At 42.4% G+C, this 19,099-nt stretch overlaps 1 protein-coding gene across 1 annotated transcript in view; it reads left to right on the top strand.

The window, feature by feature from the left end:
* The window catches only part of ADAMTS2 (ADAM metallopeptidase with thrombospondin type 1 motif 2), a 174,723-nt gene that overhangs the window by 150,673 nt on the left and 4,951 nt on the right, over nt 1–19,099 (top strand). The window contains exons 12-21 of the mRNA XM_030283925.4: nt 1,029–1,204; nt 5,142–5,275; nt 6,085–6,208; nt 6,817–6,897; nt 8,259–8,422; nt 9,585–9,744; nt 10,925–11,057; nt 13,303–13,510; nt 13,865–13,994; nt 15,009–15,098. Of these exons, the coding sequence (XP_030139785.4) occupies nt 1,029–1,204; nt 5,142–5,275; nt 6,085–6,208; nt 6,817–6,897; nt 8,259–8,422; nt 9,585–9,744; nt 10,925–11,057; nt 13,303–13,510; nt 13,865–13,994; nt 15,009–15,098 (1,400 nt within the window). The remainder of the gene's footprint in view (nt 1–1,028; nt 1,205–5,141; nt 5,276–6,084; nt 6,209–6,816; nt 6,898–8,258; nt 8,423–9,584; nt 9,745–10,924; nt 11,058–13,302; nt 13,511–13,864; nt 13,995–15,008; nt 15,099–19,099) is intronic.

Genomic DNA, 19,099 nt, shown 5'->3' with positions numbered 1-19,099 from the left:
GAAGGTCTTAAAATATTTTCAAACTGTTTTCATTCAGTTGGAACAAAGCTCCTGAGATCAGAACTTTCACCAGAGTTAATTTTAGAAATTTTGACTTGTCTTGCTTTAATAAATTACATATGGGTCATCTAGATAGTGTAGAATGATTCCATTTCAGTAACAGTGGGAGCAAAGTATAGTTAATAAAGATTGGTATATACATATGATAGGAAATATGTAATTATTGCTATCTTAGTGTAGTATCATAAAATGTCAAAATCATAACAGCGAGCACAAAAACAATTGTTGGAATTAAATTATTTTAACAGACAGAGTATTTTTAACATTGAATTTCTTGCTTTGTTGATAAAGCAATTGAACTTGGCTAGTATTAAAAATCATCGTATCGTAGATTTGTTTTTCTTTTAAATTGAGTTTTATGAAGCACCATTTTCCAATGGAAATTGTTCTGTTAAGAAAATATTTGCCAGTTCTCTTTTCAGCCTTTATTACTTTGGCAACAGAGAAGTGACCTTTATAATCATGGGCACAGCTTTAGTTGTAAAACTTATTTGCATGTAGGAAAAGCCTAACGTGCTGAATTGAAAACGTTTTCTGTGTTTCCTGGAAGAGGATGAAAACCCAGCTGCAGGTCCTGAGCTTTTTGTTGCCAGATCTGCCAGGGATCTGGTGCACATCTGCCTGGGGGCACACACTGAGCTGGGCTGTTCTGCCTTTGCTGCTGCATTAAGGGTGAATGTGAATGAGTTCTGCTGTGCTTTCCTTTCCTGGCTACACCAAGAAAATGGCTTTTCTTGCCTTTATCAAGTCGTTTGAACCTCTACTTGCAGAAGTTGCTTTTTAACAGCTAAATAGTGACAGCAAGTTTTGAAAGGAAATATGTATTTTACCTATCAGAAATACAGCTCTGGCTTCATCAAGTGCCTACTGACATGACTGGGAAACAAACTGCTCCTCAAAAGATTTAACAGACACTTGATTAGTGAAATAATAACAAAACTAACCATGGGTTTCTCTGCCTGTCACAGTCCTGCCAACGGAGGCCGCACGTGTGTGGGGCCGAGCTACGAGTTCCAGCTGTGCAACACCCAGGACTGTCCCAAGGACTTTGAGGATTTCAGAGAGGAGCAGTGCCGGCAGTGGGACCCCTACTTTGAGTACCAGAACACCAAACACCACTGGCTCCCCTATGAACATGTTGATGGTGAGCAGCCCCTCTCCTGTCAAAACTAAAATGAGTTGCAAATATAAACAAAAATTATATAAGGAGGAGTAAAACTTCTTCCCGGGAAATCACGCCTCCTAAATCTGTTAGGAGGTGTTTGGAAGGATCAGTGAGTATCAGTGTAGGAGTGACTCAATTTATACAATGCACTTGGATTTTCAAAAAACTTTGGACACTGTTCCCCAATGCCAGCTGTTAAATGGATTTACCATGAGATAAAAGGGACTGGTTTTGCATGGGAGGATGGCCCACTCTGAGCACTGCAGAAGGACCTTGTGACACTAAGTGACACAAGAAGGCAAAGGAAGTTTGGTGTTAATGAGTGCCAGTAATGTATATGGGGGTAAAATTGGTGTGTGTGTGTGTGTGTGTGTGTGTGTGTGTGTGTGTGTGTGTGCATGGATGGTGGGCTCTGAAGAGAAGGGCTGGGAATTGCTTTAGGAAAAGATCAGTAAAGTGACTGTGAAGGGAGAGATGGAGAGCACTGACCTGCCCCTGTGTACCTGCACGTTGTTCCTGCACTTTAAATACTCAGCCAATACATCTCAAGTTGTGCCCATCTCACTGCTGCCTAGGCTGCTAAAAACCCACAGATGAACTCAGGCCAGAATAAAGTAAACATAAATAATGACTTCTGGATGAGGAGAGTTTGGATAAACCGGGACTTTTCACCCTGGAAAAGCAAGGATGTAGACTAAAAAGATAGAGTTACAGAGTTGTGAGTGGCCCAAAGAGACTGAACGTGGAATGATTGCTGAGTTTCTCATAACATGAGCCTGGGAACAGCAAATAAAATTATCAGGTGGCAGATTTAAAACAAATAAGAGGAAAGGCTTAGTACAAAGCATCTAATTATCTTGAAATTAGCTGCCACAGAAGGTTGCTGATGCCAGAAAGTTTTAGAAATTATTTTGAAAAATTCTTGACAGCTCTACAGTCCATTAAGAGCCATTAAACACCAAGTTCCAGTCATGATTTTGGAAGTCCCCAAGTTGCAGTGTAGGAGGAACTGGGAGAAAATTCTGAGAAAAGTTTTCAGTTTGTTCCAGTGTCTTCCTCCAAATGCTGCTGGCACTGCTGGAGGCAGCTGTTGGATTGAATGGGTGCTGGTTCTCAAACCAGCAAAGTTGACAGAGATCACCTCCTAAAACAAAAAAGTTCCTATTCCTGTTAATGCTTCAGCTTAACTGTCAATGCAAGTGCAGCTGGTTGCTTTGGGCCATATCTGCTCTTGCCAAAAACACACTGAGATGTTTTACCAAACAAAAAGGCAGAGGGCAATGAGTCTCAGCTTGTTGAATGAGCAGTGTGAGATGCTCACTGTTTTTGAACACTAACACCTTACTTGAAGGACAAATTCTTGAGGACAGGGTTGGCCTGGCAAGGGGCAGGTTCTGAGCACTTGCCCCATCCTCAGCCCAGCTGCCATCACTGGGAGGAGAAGGGTCACTTTGGGTGAATCATTTTGCATTCCAGCGAGAGGATACTCTGCCAGAAATTAATAGCAAATTCCTTATAATTAATTTGCCTGACTTTCTTTCCAAACAGTTCTCAGAGTTCCCTCATTCTTTTCATGCCATCTTGGTCAGTCTGTCAGTCTGGGATTTTCAAAGGCACAGACACAGCCTCACAGCTTAATTTCATGAAATAGCTTTGCTGCTGGCACAGGGTGAAGGGATGAAGGCTGTGGTCTGCAGGACCTTTGCTTATGCTTTAGCCTTTGGAGCAGTCTGTTGCAAAGACCAGTGAAACAAATCAGAATTTTTTCAATTAAATTCAATGGCTTCTGGGTCAGAAACCAGCTCATTGATGTCTGAGCACTGATCCCTGAGCACTGCTGGTTTCCAATATAACTATGGTATAACTGCAGATACCTTGAGAGTTACATTTACCTGTGCAGGGTTATTAGAGGGAATAGCTTTTGTGTGAAAATAAGGCCAGAGACAAGCTTATGCTTGAACTCTAATCTGTTCAAAACTCCCTTTTATAATGGTAAGGCATATCAGTGACATACTTTGTGAGGATAATGCAGTTGTGGCTCAGAAGTGACATAAATCCATACACTTCACAGGCAGCTCTCCTGGACGTGTCTGACACATTGTGCAGGGCACAAGAACAGACAGGAGTGCCTCATGCTGTGGGCAGAGAAAAGCCACTGAGCTGGGGCACACCTCAGTGTGTCCTTGAGCATCCCCATGCCCCGCTGTGCCATGGCTGTCTCCTGTTGCTGTCCCACTGAGCCCCCAGGTCCTCACCCTGCTGTGCTTGCAGGCTCCTGCACTGTGCATCTGGCAGGGTAGCAGGGAGTGGCTCTGCCCAGCCTCAGTTAAATGAGCCTGGCTCAGTGACTGAGCTCCCAGCCTCAGTTAAATGAGCCTGGCTCAGTGACTGAGCTCCCAGCCTCAGTTAAATGAGCCTGGCTCAGTGACGGAGCTCCCAGCCTCAGCTAAATGAGAAGGACTCAGAGAGCAGGGACTGGACAGGCGCACCACCACATCCATGCTCCTGCCCCTCTACCACGTCCAGGGTCTACTTTAACAGCACTTACACATTTACTGTTCTGTGGAGCAGTGGGAGCAGAACCATCTCTAAAATAAAACCCTTGTACAGAGTTGTTGGCACCTAGTCAGACCTGCTGATATTTTCATTTAATCACATGCAGTGAATGTGTGATATGTGTGGGGTGGGGGTGGCTGCATACCCAGGGGTGCTGTGTACACATCTATCCTGTGCACAGCTTAATGTTTCTAATAGATGCATTTGGTCTGTCATTATTGTGATCTTAATAGTCTCCTATTGAGAATTTGCACCAAAAAAAGTACCTGATTAATAGACTAGACCCTGGATTTTCAGCATGGCTTCTCTGCACGGTTTGGGAGCAGTAGCAAAGGTCTCTGATGAGCCAATACCCAGTGGCCTTGAGGACATCAACAGCAATAACAAGACTTTACAAAACGAGGGCAGAGGCCATGGAACTGTACAGGGGAAGAACGCAAAGGGCCTGTGAAGGTCTATTTCAGTTGAACTGCTATAATGGAAAGGTCGTTATTGTTTTAAATGGTGGGAAAAGCATTCCAACTTTTAATCTTGTTAAAATAGCAGAATCTCTATTTGTTTCATCTAGCAGAAAAGCCATCTGCTCTTCAGTGCCAAGGAAAGCACAGCGAATCCTATTATTGGGCTGAGGACAGCAAGAGAAATGGATAAAATGAAATACACTACTGGAATACAACTTTATTCAGCCACTGACTAGTCATTTTCAGCTTTATTTTTTGTTCTTAGGTCTTTGGAACAGATTAGAGAAAATACCACTTGTCTGGCTGTTTGTGCATGTGTTAGCAGAAAAAAAAAATGCTTTTTATCTGAATCTCTTTGACATCTCATCTTGTTTAATGGTTTAAATTATCATAAATACAAGTACAACCATGAGGGAAAATTAACTTTGTGGTTAGGATGAAATGCTATGACCCAGCTGTCTCTGAAGAAATTTTGGATGCCAGGTTCACTCAGTGTCAAACAGCTGATTTTAATAGGAAAATTAATTTGGCTTTTTTTCAATTTAAGTGCAGTGCAAGAGAAACCAGAATCTCTCACAGGTAGTCATGCAACTGAAGGGAGGCCTGCCAGGTTGCATCATCTGCAAAGAATTAAATATATCCCCCCTCAAAGTCAATGATCTGTTATTTTAAGCCTGTCTCCTAATGGTGACACATGGATGCTTTATGATTCAGCATTTTCCAGGAGATCACAGAATCTTTCAAAGGGGATAAACATCAATGATTTATGGGTACCACGTTGGGCTCTGTGATGTGTGCAAGGAAGAAGGGAGAGCCAACATTACTGAAAGAGCTGCTCACAATGTCAGCAGCTAAACTGAGAGCTGAACATGCACAATTTGGGTCGTTTTGTTTTTCAGCCAAGGAGAGGTGCCACCTGTACTGTGAATCCAAGGAGACAGGGGATGTGGTGTACATGAAAAGGATGGTGCACGACGGGACCCGCTGCTCCTACAAGGATGCTTACAGCATCTGCGTGAGGGGGGACTGCCTCGTGAGTGTCTGGGGGCTTCTGCAGAGCTCAGCATTGTGAAAACAATTCAAACTATACCTTGAGTGTTTCTCTCTGAGCATGACTAAGTATAATAACACTTTGTGCAATAAGGAGATTTCATTAGGATTATTGTCACAATATTATGTGTGATATTCACAGTTGCCATGCATGTGACTCGATTCCAAAAGCACCTACCTACACAAGTAATATTTCATGCAGCATTTTGAGATTAACTATTACAATTAGCTTTCAAGGAAACCTCTCCCTGCTGAGGTTTAGTGGGGGTGGAATGTACAATGAAATAGGAACACACAGCAGCTTTCAAGGAAAGTGGTGTTAGAATATGGCTGATGTGCATTCTCTTGGTATTTGATCATGCTATTTTTAAAAAATCAATGACAGTTCCTCTAAGTTGGGATCTGCTGCAGGTTATCTTTCAAAGGAATTAGTATCTGACTAGCAAAACACTGGTGGGAGGTGCTTATCCCCATATAGATGCCTAGATTCTCCTGGAGTTTACGTATCTGTCTTAAGATAAGCTGAGACTTAAGAGCTTTTCCTTAACCATGCTGCTTTCCTTCAGTAAGAGAACCACTGTGAAGCATAATATGAAAATATAGTCAGCCAGTTAACAGCTATTATAGGAACTGGAAGTATTAAAATCTGTTTAGGTGTTGGTCTTCCAGGAGAATACTATGAGGTGTGCTGCTTTGCTGAAGCAGAATCTGGGGGTTGATATGTAAAGTGAAGGCTCTTTTGAATTGAAAAGTGGATAAATGAGAATGACTGTTTCTCTCTTTTGTGCACAGAAAGTTGGGTGTGACAGGGTCATAGGTTCTACGAAGCAGGAAGATAAGTGTGGTGTCTGTGGAGGAGATAATTCCCACTGCAAAGTGGTGAAAAGAACATTTTCAAGAGTACCAAAAAAGCAAGGTCAGTACATCCAGTATGGATTGTCCTGTGGAATTCAGGGTATTTTTCTTGGTCTCTCATGATTTGTGGAAAGTACCATGACAATTACAAATCATTTGCAGCATCATTAATTCCAATAAACAATCTGGACTTACTGCCAGATGTGTTTGTAATTTGAAAATAAGACTTCAGTCCAGCGAGCAGTTAAAGCTGCTGATACCGAGGCCTGTGCACGCATGGGAGAGGGCTTCCCTGCTCCTTGTTGGAGAGCTGTGGATTTGAGGTGCTGATGGCAGCCACTGCTCTGTCACTCCAGTGCTGCAATAATCAGGCACTGTCAGGCAGGAGGTTGTGTGGCCCCTGTGGCTGCATATGGCACTTAAACCCATTTTAGTCTGAAGCCAAGTCTGTCGGTGATACTTCAGGCATCTTTTTTCTGACCCAAAGCCCTTTGTCCCCGTTGTGTTCCATCACCTGGCACAGAAATGGGAATGGGAATAGTGCTGGATTCACTTCGTCTTGTTTAATACACCCTGCTTTCAGAAAATAAAATGTATTTAAAAACCTAAAACCCTGCCCTGTTTGGGCCATATTAATCCATATCTATCTTTTCAAATACCTCAATATAGGGTACGTTAAGATGTTTGAAATTCCTGCTGGTGCAAGACATTTACTTATACAGGAAACAGATGCCACCACTCATCATCTTGGTAAGTAACAAGAAGGAACATTTTCAGTCAGAATATTTTTTCTGGTATTTATTTTTGTCTCTGGAGGCTGACAATGTGTTTATACATTTGTTTACCCATTACCCACCCACACCATGTACTTTCTCTAAGTATGTTAGATTAGGAACCGTGTTTGATTTCCCTGTGCTGTATTCCAGGGTGTCCCAGCCAGATCTCTGTGTTGGTATGTGCATGTGTGAAAGCAGCTGGAAGAGGCACTGAGTTACTTCATGGGGTGCAGTGCATTATCTTTGGAAATAGATGATCTTCAAAGTCCTTTTCAACCCAAACCATTCTATGGTCTTTGTGTGCATCTTTTGTGCTTTTCACCCTCATTTCCCAGCTATATCCAGATCTGCTCCAGATTCTGCCCCACTGCTAACACTACGGACAGGAGGCTGCCAAATCAATTCAGCAGTTTAGGAGGCAATGGAAATCCACTCCTCCCCAGGCCCTGTAATCAATGGGAAGCAGTGACTAGTAGGCTGCTATTAATTAGAAGTAGAGCAGTCCTTGTTCAGAGTTCTGTTGGGGTGAGGTGAGCGCTGTGCACATGGACAGCTGGCTCGCTGTCTTGGCCACTGCTGAGGGAGCAGGATGCTCAAGTAGCTGCCAGAGAGAGAGTTGAATTAAAATCTGGTGTTACATAACAAATAGTCCCTGCTTCTTCTAATGAGGAGGGCAAATGTTCCATCTCAGGTGAAAACCTGTCCTCATACAAAGGTGGCTGAAGTCTCTCCAGGTGAAGGATGGAGCACTGAAGAGCTGAAGAGAGGAACCAGGCTCTGTGTGCAGTGGCAGGTGTCTGCAGAGCAGCAGGAGCTTAACAGGGCTGTGCTGGTGTCAGGACTGGATCTGAGCAGGAGAATTAATGCTGTTTCTAGTGTCCCTCTCTCACTGTGGGGACCTGCTGGGGGTTAGCTCAGTAGCCTTTCTCTGATGGAGCAGTAACAGCCCCCTGAGCTGCCTTACAATGTATGAAAGAGCTGAATAGCTCTGGGACCCCCACTGCCTCTCAAATTGGCTCGGATTTGGCCAGTGGATTCAGAAGTTGTTATATGGGAGCAGGCAGCTGGGCCCCTGTTGTGCAGCTGTATTGACCTCATTTTTCTGGCAAGGAAGGCTATGAAAAAGGAAAGAAAAGGACAACTGAAGTTCCTGGAGCTGAGCAGAAAAGCATTGACAGTTCAGTGAAACACCTGAAAAAGTCTTTCCAAACCTGTGATGGAACAGAGGGAAAATGCACATTGGCCTTTTCAGCTTCATCCACTGGGACAAGACCAGAACAAAACTGGACATGAGAAACAAACCTCATATATTCACTTTTCTTGTGTTGTTCCCAGCTATTAAAAATCGTGAAACGGGGAAATTCATTCTAAGTGAGGACAACTATGTGCCAGACTCCAAAGTATTTATTGACATGGGTGTGGAGTGGGAATATCGGAATGACGACGACAGAGAAACGGTGCAGACCATGGGGCCGCTGCGTCACGGGATAATTATCCTGGTAAGCCAAATGGAAACACCTTCCACAGAGCCACAATGGACTAGCAGATCATTCAGATTCTTCTTCTGAGTTACAAGAACACATCTGCTTCAATTATAAGACAATAGAAGATGTATTTTAGTTCCTTTCTCCCAACTCATTTCTCTGTATGAGGGCTGTTATAATTCAGGGTTATGTGTTGAGCAACCAGCTGTCCTGATTATTTCCTGTGGATGGCATAGCAATCAGCCATCAAGTAAAGACTGCATTTTACTTATCCTATCTGACATGTGAGCACCAATCAAAAAAAGGTCAGAGTGGTTCATATCAGCTAGATCTAATAGTTCCTTCTCCCATCCATGTTTTGAAAATGTATCCTGGAAAGGCAACAAAATAGGAACGCACAGGATTCCTGTGATCCTGGCTCCCTTTTTCAGGGCAAAACCAGTTCTACAGTTCGCAAAACCACCCAAATATATAATTTTTTTCATTGCAAACTAGCAAACAGTAGACTTCAATTCAGGGGTAAGTTGATTTAGAATCCCTCTGAAAACAACTGTAATGTGTTGATCTACACCAGCTGAACTTCAAAGAAGGAATAAATACTATGTTTCCAAAGGACAAATATTTTGCACTTTGTTCCAGATAAGTTCTGTTTTCTTGCATTTGTCTTAGTGCAGTGTGATAACAAAACGTCTTTCTAAATAGTTTATATTTCTCTCAAGATTAAGTAAAGAGCTTTGCAGAATTCCAGGTTTATCATAAGAATATTTGTGTTTTGTCAGAAATATAAGCAATTTTCTTTGCCAGTTTCACTTATTTCTGCAGTTGAATTTGCTTTGTCTTTTAGTGGAACTATCTGTTATCATTTCAGTACAAAATTTCCTTCCTTTGTGATGGGATATGGAAAAAATTTAGTATCATGATGTCAGTCAAATGCTGGCAAGGGAAATAAGTCTAAATCAACAACAGTCTTTCTTAATACTCAGTTTAGAAACTCTGTGTCATAAGGATGGAGATACTTTCTCATCAGGGAAAAAATGTGTTGAGTGCAGCTAAAAGGTTGAAATCCCTCTGGGGATGTTTTTATATGTGAGCTATGATCTCTATTTCACATCATCTCACAGAGCTCCTGCTATCAGTCTTTCATATTTTTTTTCATTACATCTCCTTTGCTTATTAGGTGATTCCTCATGGCAGTGCCAAGATATCTTTGACTTACAAGTACATGATCCATGAAGATTCCTTGAATGTAGATAATAATAATGTTTTGGAAGAGGACTCATTGTCATATGAGTGGGCTTTGAAGAAATGGTCCCAGTGTTCAAAACCTTGTGGAGGAGGTAAAAACAAAACCTCAGATCATGCACAATTCATTCATTGCCACAACACATTAGGGAGACGTACAAGAGGAGTTTTATTTAAGTAATAGATAAATAAATAGTGAATGGGGTTGAAATCTGACTTAAATGTTTTGGGGGCAGATTGGAGCTGATTAATTTCTGATTTATGGTTATGAAACTGAAAAATTGGACAACTGTGCAAGATTTGGATGAGGGTCTCCAAGCTGTGAAGATGCTGAACCTCAAAGTGCCATGTGGCAGCCCTTTGTAAATCCACATCCAGTGATGTGGCTTTGCAATGCCAGACTCCTTTTTGGGGCCAGATGTGAATGCTGATGCTGTTCCACAGGCTGATGGTCGGGTTGCAGCACTGGATTGTGGCTAGGCAGGTTTGCAGAGTGTTTTTGAGATGCTGGATCTGGCTGTTATTTTCATTAACTATTACATAAGTGTTATTTTCATTTTCATGGTGAGGCTGCACCTCGAGTGCTGTGTCCAGTTCTGGCGCCTCAGTTTGGGAAGGATGTTGAGATTCTTGAACATGTCCAGAGAAGGGCAATGAGGTTGGTGAGGGGCTTGGAACACAAGCCCTGTGAGGAACGGCTGAGGGAGCTCGGGGTGTTCAGCCTGGAGAAAAGGAGACTCAGGGGTGACCTCATCACTCTCCTCAGCTCCTGAAAGGTGGCTGTGCTCAGGTGGGGCTGGTCTCTTTCTCCAGACAGCAACTGACAGAACCAGAGGACACAGTCTCAAGCTGCACCAAGGGAAATACAGATATTGGATATTAGGAAAATGTTTTTTATGGAAAGAGTGATAAAATACTGGAATTGTCTGCCCAGGGAGGTGGTGGAGTCACCATCCCTGGATGTGTTTAATAAAAGCCTGGATGTGGCACTCGGTGCCATGGTTTAATTGAGGTGTTAGGGCTGGGTTGGACTTGATGATCTTAAAGGTCTCTTCCAACCCAGTGATTCTGTATTTAAAGGAGTGAAAAATATAGAGGGTGTGCAATTTAGGCTGTTAAATTTGCATTGCAAGTCTTTATTCAGTGCAGCCTTTGGTAGCATGTTCATCTGCAGCTCCTATTGCAACCCTTGACAGAATTTGTGCAGTTCCTCTGAAACTCGAGCCCTGTGTGAGATGTGCCAGCTCTCAGAGTAAGAGCAGTGTCTCTCCCCAGGCTACCAGTTCACCAAGTACGGCTGCCGCAGGAAGACGGACCACAAGATGGTTCATCGGAGCTACTGCGAGCTGATCCAGAAACCCAAACCCATCCGCAGGGTGTGCAACCTCCAGGAGTGCTCCCAGCCCATGTAAGCATCCCTGCCCCCAGCACTGCTCCCTGGAGAGATCACACCCAGCCAGCATTGTCCCCTCAAGGAAGGTGGCTTTAACTTCACCTTCATGGCCATTACAGAGACCCAGGACTGTGAGGATCTCAGGCTCTGTTCTGCTCATAGAAATATTCTTTATGTTTCCTTATGAAATAAGTTGCATTAGAAAAGAAGTGCTGTCCTGATCCAGACTTCTGTCTTCAGGCCATCTTGAGGTGATACAAAATAGACATAAATTCAATTTATACCAGTGAATTTTACACAGTGTGAGTTAACCATGTCAGAGTAAATGTACAGAGTGCTGCAGGAGACAACTAGTGTCAATGTCCAGTCTCTCAAATCCAAATCTTCATAAAGTTCACAGCATATTTTTGGACATTTAAACACAGGGAAAATATTTGACCTGTTAAATTTCTCTGGCTGCCCTTGTACAGCATGAAATGCCTGTTGTACCTTCATTTCTGCTCCACATAGTCAAGTGTTATAAATTTTTAATTTACATTTTACAGGTGATTTTTTTGACTGGCAGCAGGTTACTCCTGCCACACGTAGGACTAATATATTCTTTGTGCTACTACTGCAACAAGAAAGGAATATGTTGATCCCAGCTTTTATCTCTGGAGACCAAGTGTAGGTTCCAGGAATCACAGCAAATAAATAGAACATACCACGCAATATTTCCTAACTTCCTTTCAAAAAAAAAAAAATATTTGAAAGAGAGAAAAGACAAGAAACTGTGCCCCATAAACTCTGCATGGGTCAGGGTTGAACGTTTATTTATTGGAAAACTGAAGTAATGACCTAACTGTACCTCAGGCTCTCTGGAAAGGACTGTATCCTCCTTTCAGCTGCAATTATAATTGGGCCCAGGTACCACAAAGGCTCAATAGGATCCTAAATTGTACTTGGATCCCTGAAGTCTCAGTTAGCTCTGTTTCCATAGAAAGTCATCCAAGCATTTTGGTCTTGGACATAGGAGAGGCAATTATTAAGGAGTTTTACAAAGCTCTGGGACACCCCTACACTAATATGCTGCTTCACTTTTGGGAAAAACTCATCTTTGTCTCAGAAGTCACCTCAGGATTCCTGGCTTCACAGCTCTTGCATTTCTTCATAGCTGTGTAATTTCTGTAGGTTACAAAGAGAAAGCTGGGAGAAATTGTTACTTTCTGGTTAACTGGAATGTGTAGTGCAGTGCCTTGTACTATTTTTTTACCATTTACAAACCCGGGATTTTATGAGTACTTTAGGACAATTTCTTCAAACTCAGGGTGTTTCTCCAGGCTATGTCTATTTTTTGTTAAAGTTAATCCCATGCATATTGTTTACATGGAACAATATTTCCATATTGCAAATCTCTGCACTCTGTAAATATTTATAGACTGCTGTATGTCTTCACTTAATTATAACCAAGCTTCCAGTAGTCTAGGTAAACTTCCTTTGGGGCTGTCTGTCCCTGTTGTTCTTCTCTAAGTCCTTTACAATTTGTACCTGTAATTAATGAGTTGGTTTGGGTGATCGGTGATGGTTTCAACTACACCACATTACAAACCATAGATTTCATTTCTCAGTGGCCAAACTGATTTAGAAATTATGAACTCAAACTCTCTGGTTTTCAATGGAGTGTTGCTTTTCCCCAAACCAAACAGTTATGATGATGAGGACCCTGATCTGCCCAAGCTCAGCACTCACAGCACTGGGTTTGCCAGTGCTTCAGCAGATTGAGTTTAACATGGCCAGGGATATGGTCCATGGAATACCCAGATGTGGGCCAGGCAGGAGCTGCATTTGTAGCCCAGATGTGTTGTCTTCATTCATGTGGGAACCAGCTGGTTCATACTGCATTATGAGAAAAGGCACATCTCATGTGCCCAGACCTGGGAAGCTCAGCAGCACCCTTGGGTGGCTGCTTTTGACATAAAAGTGGCCACATTTTTATGTGCAGTCTTGGAAAGGGCAGCTTAAAATCAAAGCAAATACAGTGAAGTAATACTAATGCTTATCTTGGAGATAATGAGAAAGAGTAATATTGAAGGTCTGGGTCTTATTAATGACACTTCAGGACAGTCAAATAACTCTCACTGTAACTGCTTTTTTTTTTTTTTTATATCTTCTCATTTTCTCAATATTAGAACTAGTATTAACATTATGTTAAACCTGTGTTTAAGAGTTACAGATCAACAGTTTGAATTTTACTCTGCTCATTCTCTTTTCACCAACCCAGATGGGTAACAGGGGAATGGGAGCCTTGCAGCAAATCCTGTGGGAAGACAGGGTATCAGGTCCGGTCTGTGCGCTGCATCCAGCCCCTGCACGACAACACAAATCGCTCTGTCCACACCAAATACTGCAACAACGACCGCCCAGAGGGCAGGAGGCCCTGCAACAGGGAGCTGTGCCCAGCACAGTGGAGAATAGGATCCTGGTCACAGGTCAGTATCTTTCTGGAGGTCTCAAACAACTAATTTCTGTCTGGGCAGAATGAGCATGACAAGTAATGCCACCCCTGTATTTGTGAATAGATGGCTCTGTGAATAGATGGCTCGCATGTACAGTTGTTTGTTTGTTGCTCAGACCATAGCTCATTCTTGGAGTATTTCACAATTACTGGTGTACCACAAGAAGCAGTGAGTAGCTCTCCCTCGTGCTTCATTACTGTAGGTAGTGCAGTTCAAATAATGAACCATGTAATCTCAAATCAAAGGGCAGTTTAAAATGGAAAAGCTAATTTCTGATCTGTTGTTTCCAGAGGGTGGCTGGGGTGTAACTGCTACCTGTCCTTTCAGTGCTCTGTCAGCTGTGGCAATGGCACCCAGGATCGCCCGGTCCTGTGCCGGACCAGGGACAATGCCATCGGCCTGTGCAAGGAGAGTAAACCAGAGACCGTCAGGATCTGCAGACTACCTCCGTGTCCCAGTAAGGGCTTCTCTTCAATAGCTTCTGTTACTTGCTGAAAAAAAAGAATTATTTAATTATTTGCAATGCCTTCATTGAATTGACACTTGTGTGCTACAACTGCCTGGGTGGCGGCACTTCTCCATAGTCCCTGTTTTGAGTAGAATTCCAAATGTGGAGCTGCTGTGTGGCCGATGGGCTTCTTGGGCACTCATCTCCTGCTGGGGAGCACTGCTTGGCCCAGGACTGCCTGAGAGCCTGGGGCAGCACAGTGCTGATGGCCAGATGTGGCCAGCAGCTGCTGGGAGAGGAGCAGTGCCTGAGTCCAGCCCTGCACCCCTGAGAGCTGTGGGGCTTGGCAAGGGCCAGCTGTTGGGGCTGCTGGGCTGTGGCTAACCAAGGATGCCTCTTTGCTTTCCTCACCTCCACCAACAGTTCCAAGCTTCTTTTTCATTCCGTCAAACACAAGTTATCTGCAGGGGTTATCTAACTCTGTTTTTAGAAGCTGTAATTAATTTGTTCCTGCTTAATCCAGGGCAATAAGACCTTTATCCTTGTTAGCTTTTCAGCTGTTTGCAAATGATACTTGTGAGACCATTTCACATATTCCTATTATTAAGTCATTCATATTTTTCTTTTTTTTCCAGATGTATTTCTCAGGGTAGTTTTGATTTCTAATTAATTAGAAGCAAGCTGTCAATTACAGTCTCCAATACAAAGATTTTAATGAGGCACTGTAACTAAACTAGACTGCATGTCTCTGGGGATGTGTGACACTGCCATGAGAAGTGCTGCTGGAGAACTGGCCCTTGGGCTGTCTTCAGTGTTGGCTGTGAAGTGTTGGGCACGAGCTGTAGCAACCTCTCCAAACAGCACCTTTTGCCCAAAATCACACAGCTTTGTTGTAATCCTTCCATGGGCCCCTTCACAACTGGAACCCACTCACTCTCTGAGCTTGTCCCCTTCTGACAGGCCAACAGTTTAATGCTGCCTAACATATCTTGTGTTCCATCTTTCTTTTTTCCTCTATTCAAGGAAACGTTTCTGATCCTTCAAAGAAAACCTACATGATACAATGGCTGTCAAGACCCGATCCAGACTACCCCATCCAGAAAATATCTTCAAGTAAAAGACCCATTTATAACTCTGCCTTTGCCCTTAAATGCATGCCACATCGAATGTGGACTTTGCCTTTTGCTCTCTTCTTCTCTCTATGCGGAAAGTTCCCTTGACTTTGCCAAGTTTAAATCTTGGGCTGAATCTGTTTTTTCACACCAGGCACTTGGTGCTCGGTGTCTTTCTTCTCTGGAGCTTGCATAGCACTGGTGGTGGAGGTCTTGAAGTGTTGGATGTGTGAAGTTGGATCTCCACAGTATGTTGCAGTCCTCTGAAAGGGAGCTGGGATCGGTTTGCTTGTTGCTTGGTGGTGGTGAAAAAAGGCTCGTACTGGTTCCTGATGTTCAGTTTGATAGCAAAACTGAGAACTTATTGTGAATGTGATCACATCACAATAATGACACCTTGTAGTGCTAAAGTTCTCCTTTATCTAAAAACCTGAAATCTCATAGCTCTCCAGCTTCAGTTCGCTGACAGGGTAGTCTGATGAGTGGAAGAATTTTTTTTCATTCCATTTTCCTTTGTGGTGCTGTTGCTTTCCTCACCCTTGCTGCTCATTTTTTATTCCTGACCCTCACCCTTACATTTGTGACCCATGGAGGGCTGACTGGGAAGCAGAAGCTGAGTTTCTGTTGGTACTTTCCCTGCTCCTCTGATGCTGTTGCTCTCGCCAGACTCCCGGTGGTCGTTTGGAAGGTTTTTTCTCGAGAAAAGCTGCATTCATTTTCTCCATCGCACAATTTTTGCCAGTTTTGCGCATTTTCACTTTAGAAACAAACCCAAAGCAGAACAGGCATGGTCCATGGTGAAGGTGGCGTGGTGGTGTTTCCCTTAACGTGGCGGAGGCAATATGATGTTTCCATTGACTACGATGTCTCCAGCTGCTCAGCACGGAGCTGTTTATACTCATTCCATCTCTGGTCTTTTTTCACCATGTGCATGTCTGACTTGACTGGTATGGTTGTGTGTGTGTGTGTGTGTGTGCGTGTGCTCTTAGATGTGTCAACTGGCAAACATAACAGTGTGAACTACTACAGAATTACCTCAATTTTTATTGCTTTTTTTGCTTAGGAGATGAATTTTAGAAAAATGCCTTAATGTTGAAATGTAAATGGCATTAATTTACCAGATCCAGCTTTAATTATGAACAATACACTGGTACCTTGAGTTAATGTTCATATGGAGTGTTTTTACTTGAATGATAACTATTGGAAGGCAGTAAATTAAAATGGAGGTTGATTTGCACAGTGCATATCCATATCTTCATTGAGACAGGATTGTGGCCTGACTTACTGAAATTTAACTGGCATTCGTGCTTCACCTTCTGTGTTTGTGTTGAAGATTTGGAATTCAGAAGTCATAAACTTCTTTGTGACAGTCAGTACCAATAGTAGAAATGTAAAACTGCAGTCTTGGAGCAAATTACTACCTTATTGCTTTCATAATATTTTTTGGAAAAGTGGCATTTTTGAATCTTTGGGTCGTCAAGAGTGTAGCACTTCAAACTTGTCATTATCATGTGATCACATATTTAAATTTTGCTGTTAATATTTCCTGAAACATGTTAACAATTTACATGACAAGGTGAAAAAGCAAAGACACGTATCTGGCACTGAATACTGTTATGTAAAATAATCGGTGTTTAACTGTATAAATATATTCATGACTGTTACCTTTAAATAGACAATGTTTAGTGATGTTTCAAGAGATGGGTGGCTATAGAGAATGGTGCAATAAGGTATCTGGGCATTGTGCACTATGTCTATATGCACTTTGGTTTATCAGGGATATTTTATTAGTGTTTTGTATGTATTTAACATAATATTAAAGATGTGCCAATTGAGTTTGCTTTTCAATATTTTTTTATGAGACTAATGTGTACCAAAGTGACTGTGAAACTGATTTATTTTTTTCTTACTGATGTTTTGAATATATACTTCCAGTCTGTCATGCATACTGCAAGTAAAAATAAATAAAAGTTCAGCAAATCTGGATATTTTGGTTTGGATAGAAGATCAAATTTCATTCTGGCATTGAGAAGTTACAGAGTTTGTTTATATGACTTATCAGATGTCATTAAACTTATTACATAATGCAGTTTTATTTCCATGTATTGTTAAGCTTGACATTGCATATTTTTGTTAGGAAGAAAGGCATTTTTCTAAAGGTGCTGTTCCTGATTATTACAAAGCCAAGAACAGCCTTGCCTTGTTAAAATCACATTTAAATATCATATCTGTTGGCTTTTATTATGGAAGCCATTTGGAGTAATATGCATAAGGGTCATGCATCACAAGGCAAAATGTTGAAAGGGGACTCTTATGTGGTATGTTAAAATATATATAAATTGTATAGGCACATTCAGGCCTTTGTATGGAGCTGTGCATGCAGGTATGAACAGTTCCAGCTCTTAAAGGCTGGTTTGAAAATCTCTTCAAAACCAAGGTACTATTCTTATGTTCCTAAGGAAGGAGTCATTCCTAATCTCCAGCAGTATTTCAGTTTAGCACTTTGAAAATATGAAAAATACCTGGCACATTCTAAAGTAGGAACTAAAATTGTGCTTTTCTGCAACAAAAGCAATAACCAGAGCATAGGTACAATGTCCAGGAGGAGTTTTCACCTGCCTCAGCCAGCACTAACACTTTAAGGCAGCAGCACCAGCTATTAGTTTATTTTTGACTGATATGTTTGCCAATGAAACACCCACGATGCCCAGTTTTGTTAACTGAGGATGAGTGAAGAGGTGGCACCCACGCTTTCCAAATCCCCTTGGCATTGCTGAACCTGCTTTGCTTCTCTCCTTTGCTGTGAGGGTGCTGACACAGGCCAGTGCTCGTAGCAGGAGGGTGAAATGTGACTCCAGATCAGGCTGGGAACACTGTCTCACTCGGGTACACTCTAAATAAAAGCAAGTAATTGGAGTTACTCACCCTTTACTGTAAGAGTAGGTGGAAATGTGGTAAGAGCAGGGGGAGAGTGACAAGTGATTTCATCTCAGTCTCAGCACTCTGGTCACAGAGAAGATGTTTTATTAGTGATGATGCCAGGTGTTGGTCAGTCTGCTTTTCTCCTCAGCCCTCTCCTACAAACCTCTGACTCCTCTCTCAGCATGGGCTGCATGTTGGGATTTTTCCTTCACTGCAGAGCCTGGCTCCATTATTTTATCCTGGAGGTGTAGGAGCTGAGGGGTGTCTGTGTGGGACAGAGGACAGGCAGCTTCCTCTCCAAGGAGCCTGTTGGACCCTCACCACCCATTTCCCACCAATTCATGCAGTCCCCTGCCCCCCCCGAGCAGAAATCACAAGGGCTTGGGGAATCTCTGAGTAGGCTTCTGTTTATGTTTCTCAGGCAGGAGCACTTTGACCACTTCACCTTTAATGCCTCAGCCTACAATTTGCCACCTGCATTTGAGCATGATCAGGATCTGCCATAACACCTCTATTATAGTGCAGATTGTTTTAACAGCTATTGATAGCTTAAAGCTTATTGATTATCATTCTTTCTCTTTTATTACAGTCATTGACACAAAAATCAGGACTTCTACTGAGTCTCCCAGTCATTAATTGGCTGGCTTGGCTCCATTGCACTGGAGTTTGTTGTTCTAAAGATAACAGCTCCCTTCTAAGAGGAGCAGAAAAGCCTCATGGCACCACTTTTCTCTCAAACAAGAGTCATGCTGAGAAAACACTGCTATTTTCAGAGTAGGGGTACCTGGCAACAATATCACTCCGATTAGTGGAGATGGATTAATTCCGAGAATTACACACATCAAAATAGGATTTGACATTCCTGAGACAGTCTGGATAAATATATGTTACCCCTGACTGTGGTTAGTCACTGTTTGGTTGCAGAAAAGCATTAAAAGGAGCAAATAGGGAAAAATAGATTTCTTAATATAAAACTTCATGACTTTGTGGGAGTTCAATACAGTTTTAGCAAGAACACAGCACAGTCAGTGTGTTTTGAAGTTTAAACCAGGACAGTAACACAATTCGTTGTGGCTTCAC

The sequence above is a fragment of the Taeniopygia guttata genome, chromosome 13, assembly GCF_048771995.1.
Source record: "Taeniopygia guttata chromosome 13, bTaeGut7.mat, whole genome shotgun sequence".
Taxonomy (NCBI): Eukaryota; Metazoa; Chordata; class Aves; order Passeriformes; family Estrildidae; genus Taeniopygia; species Taeniopygia guttata.
This window is presented reverse-complemented; position numbering and strand designations above follow the sequence as displayed.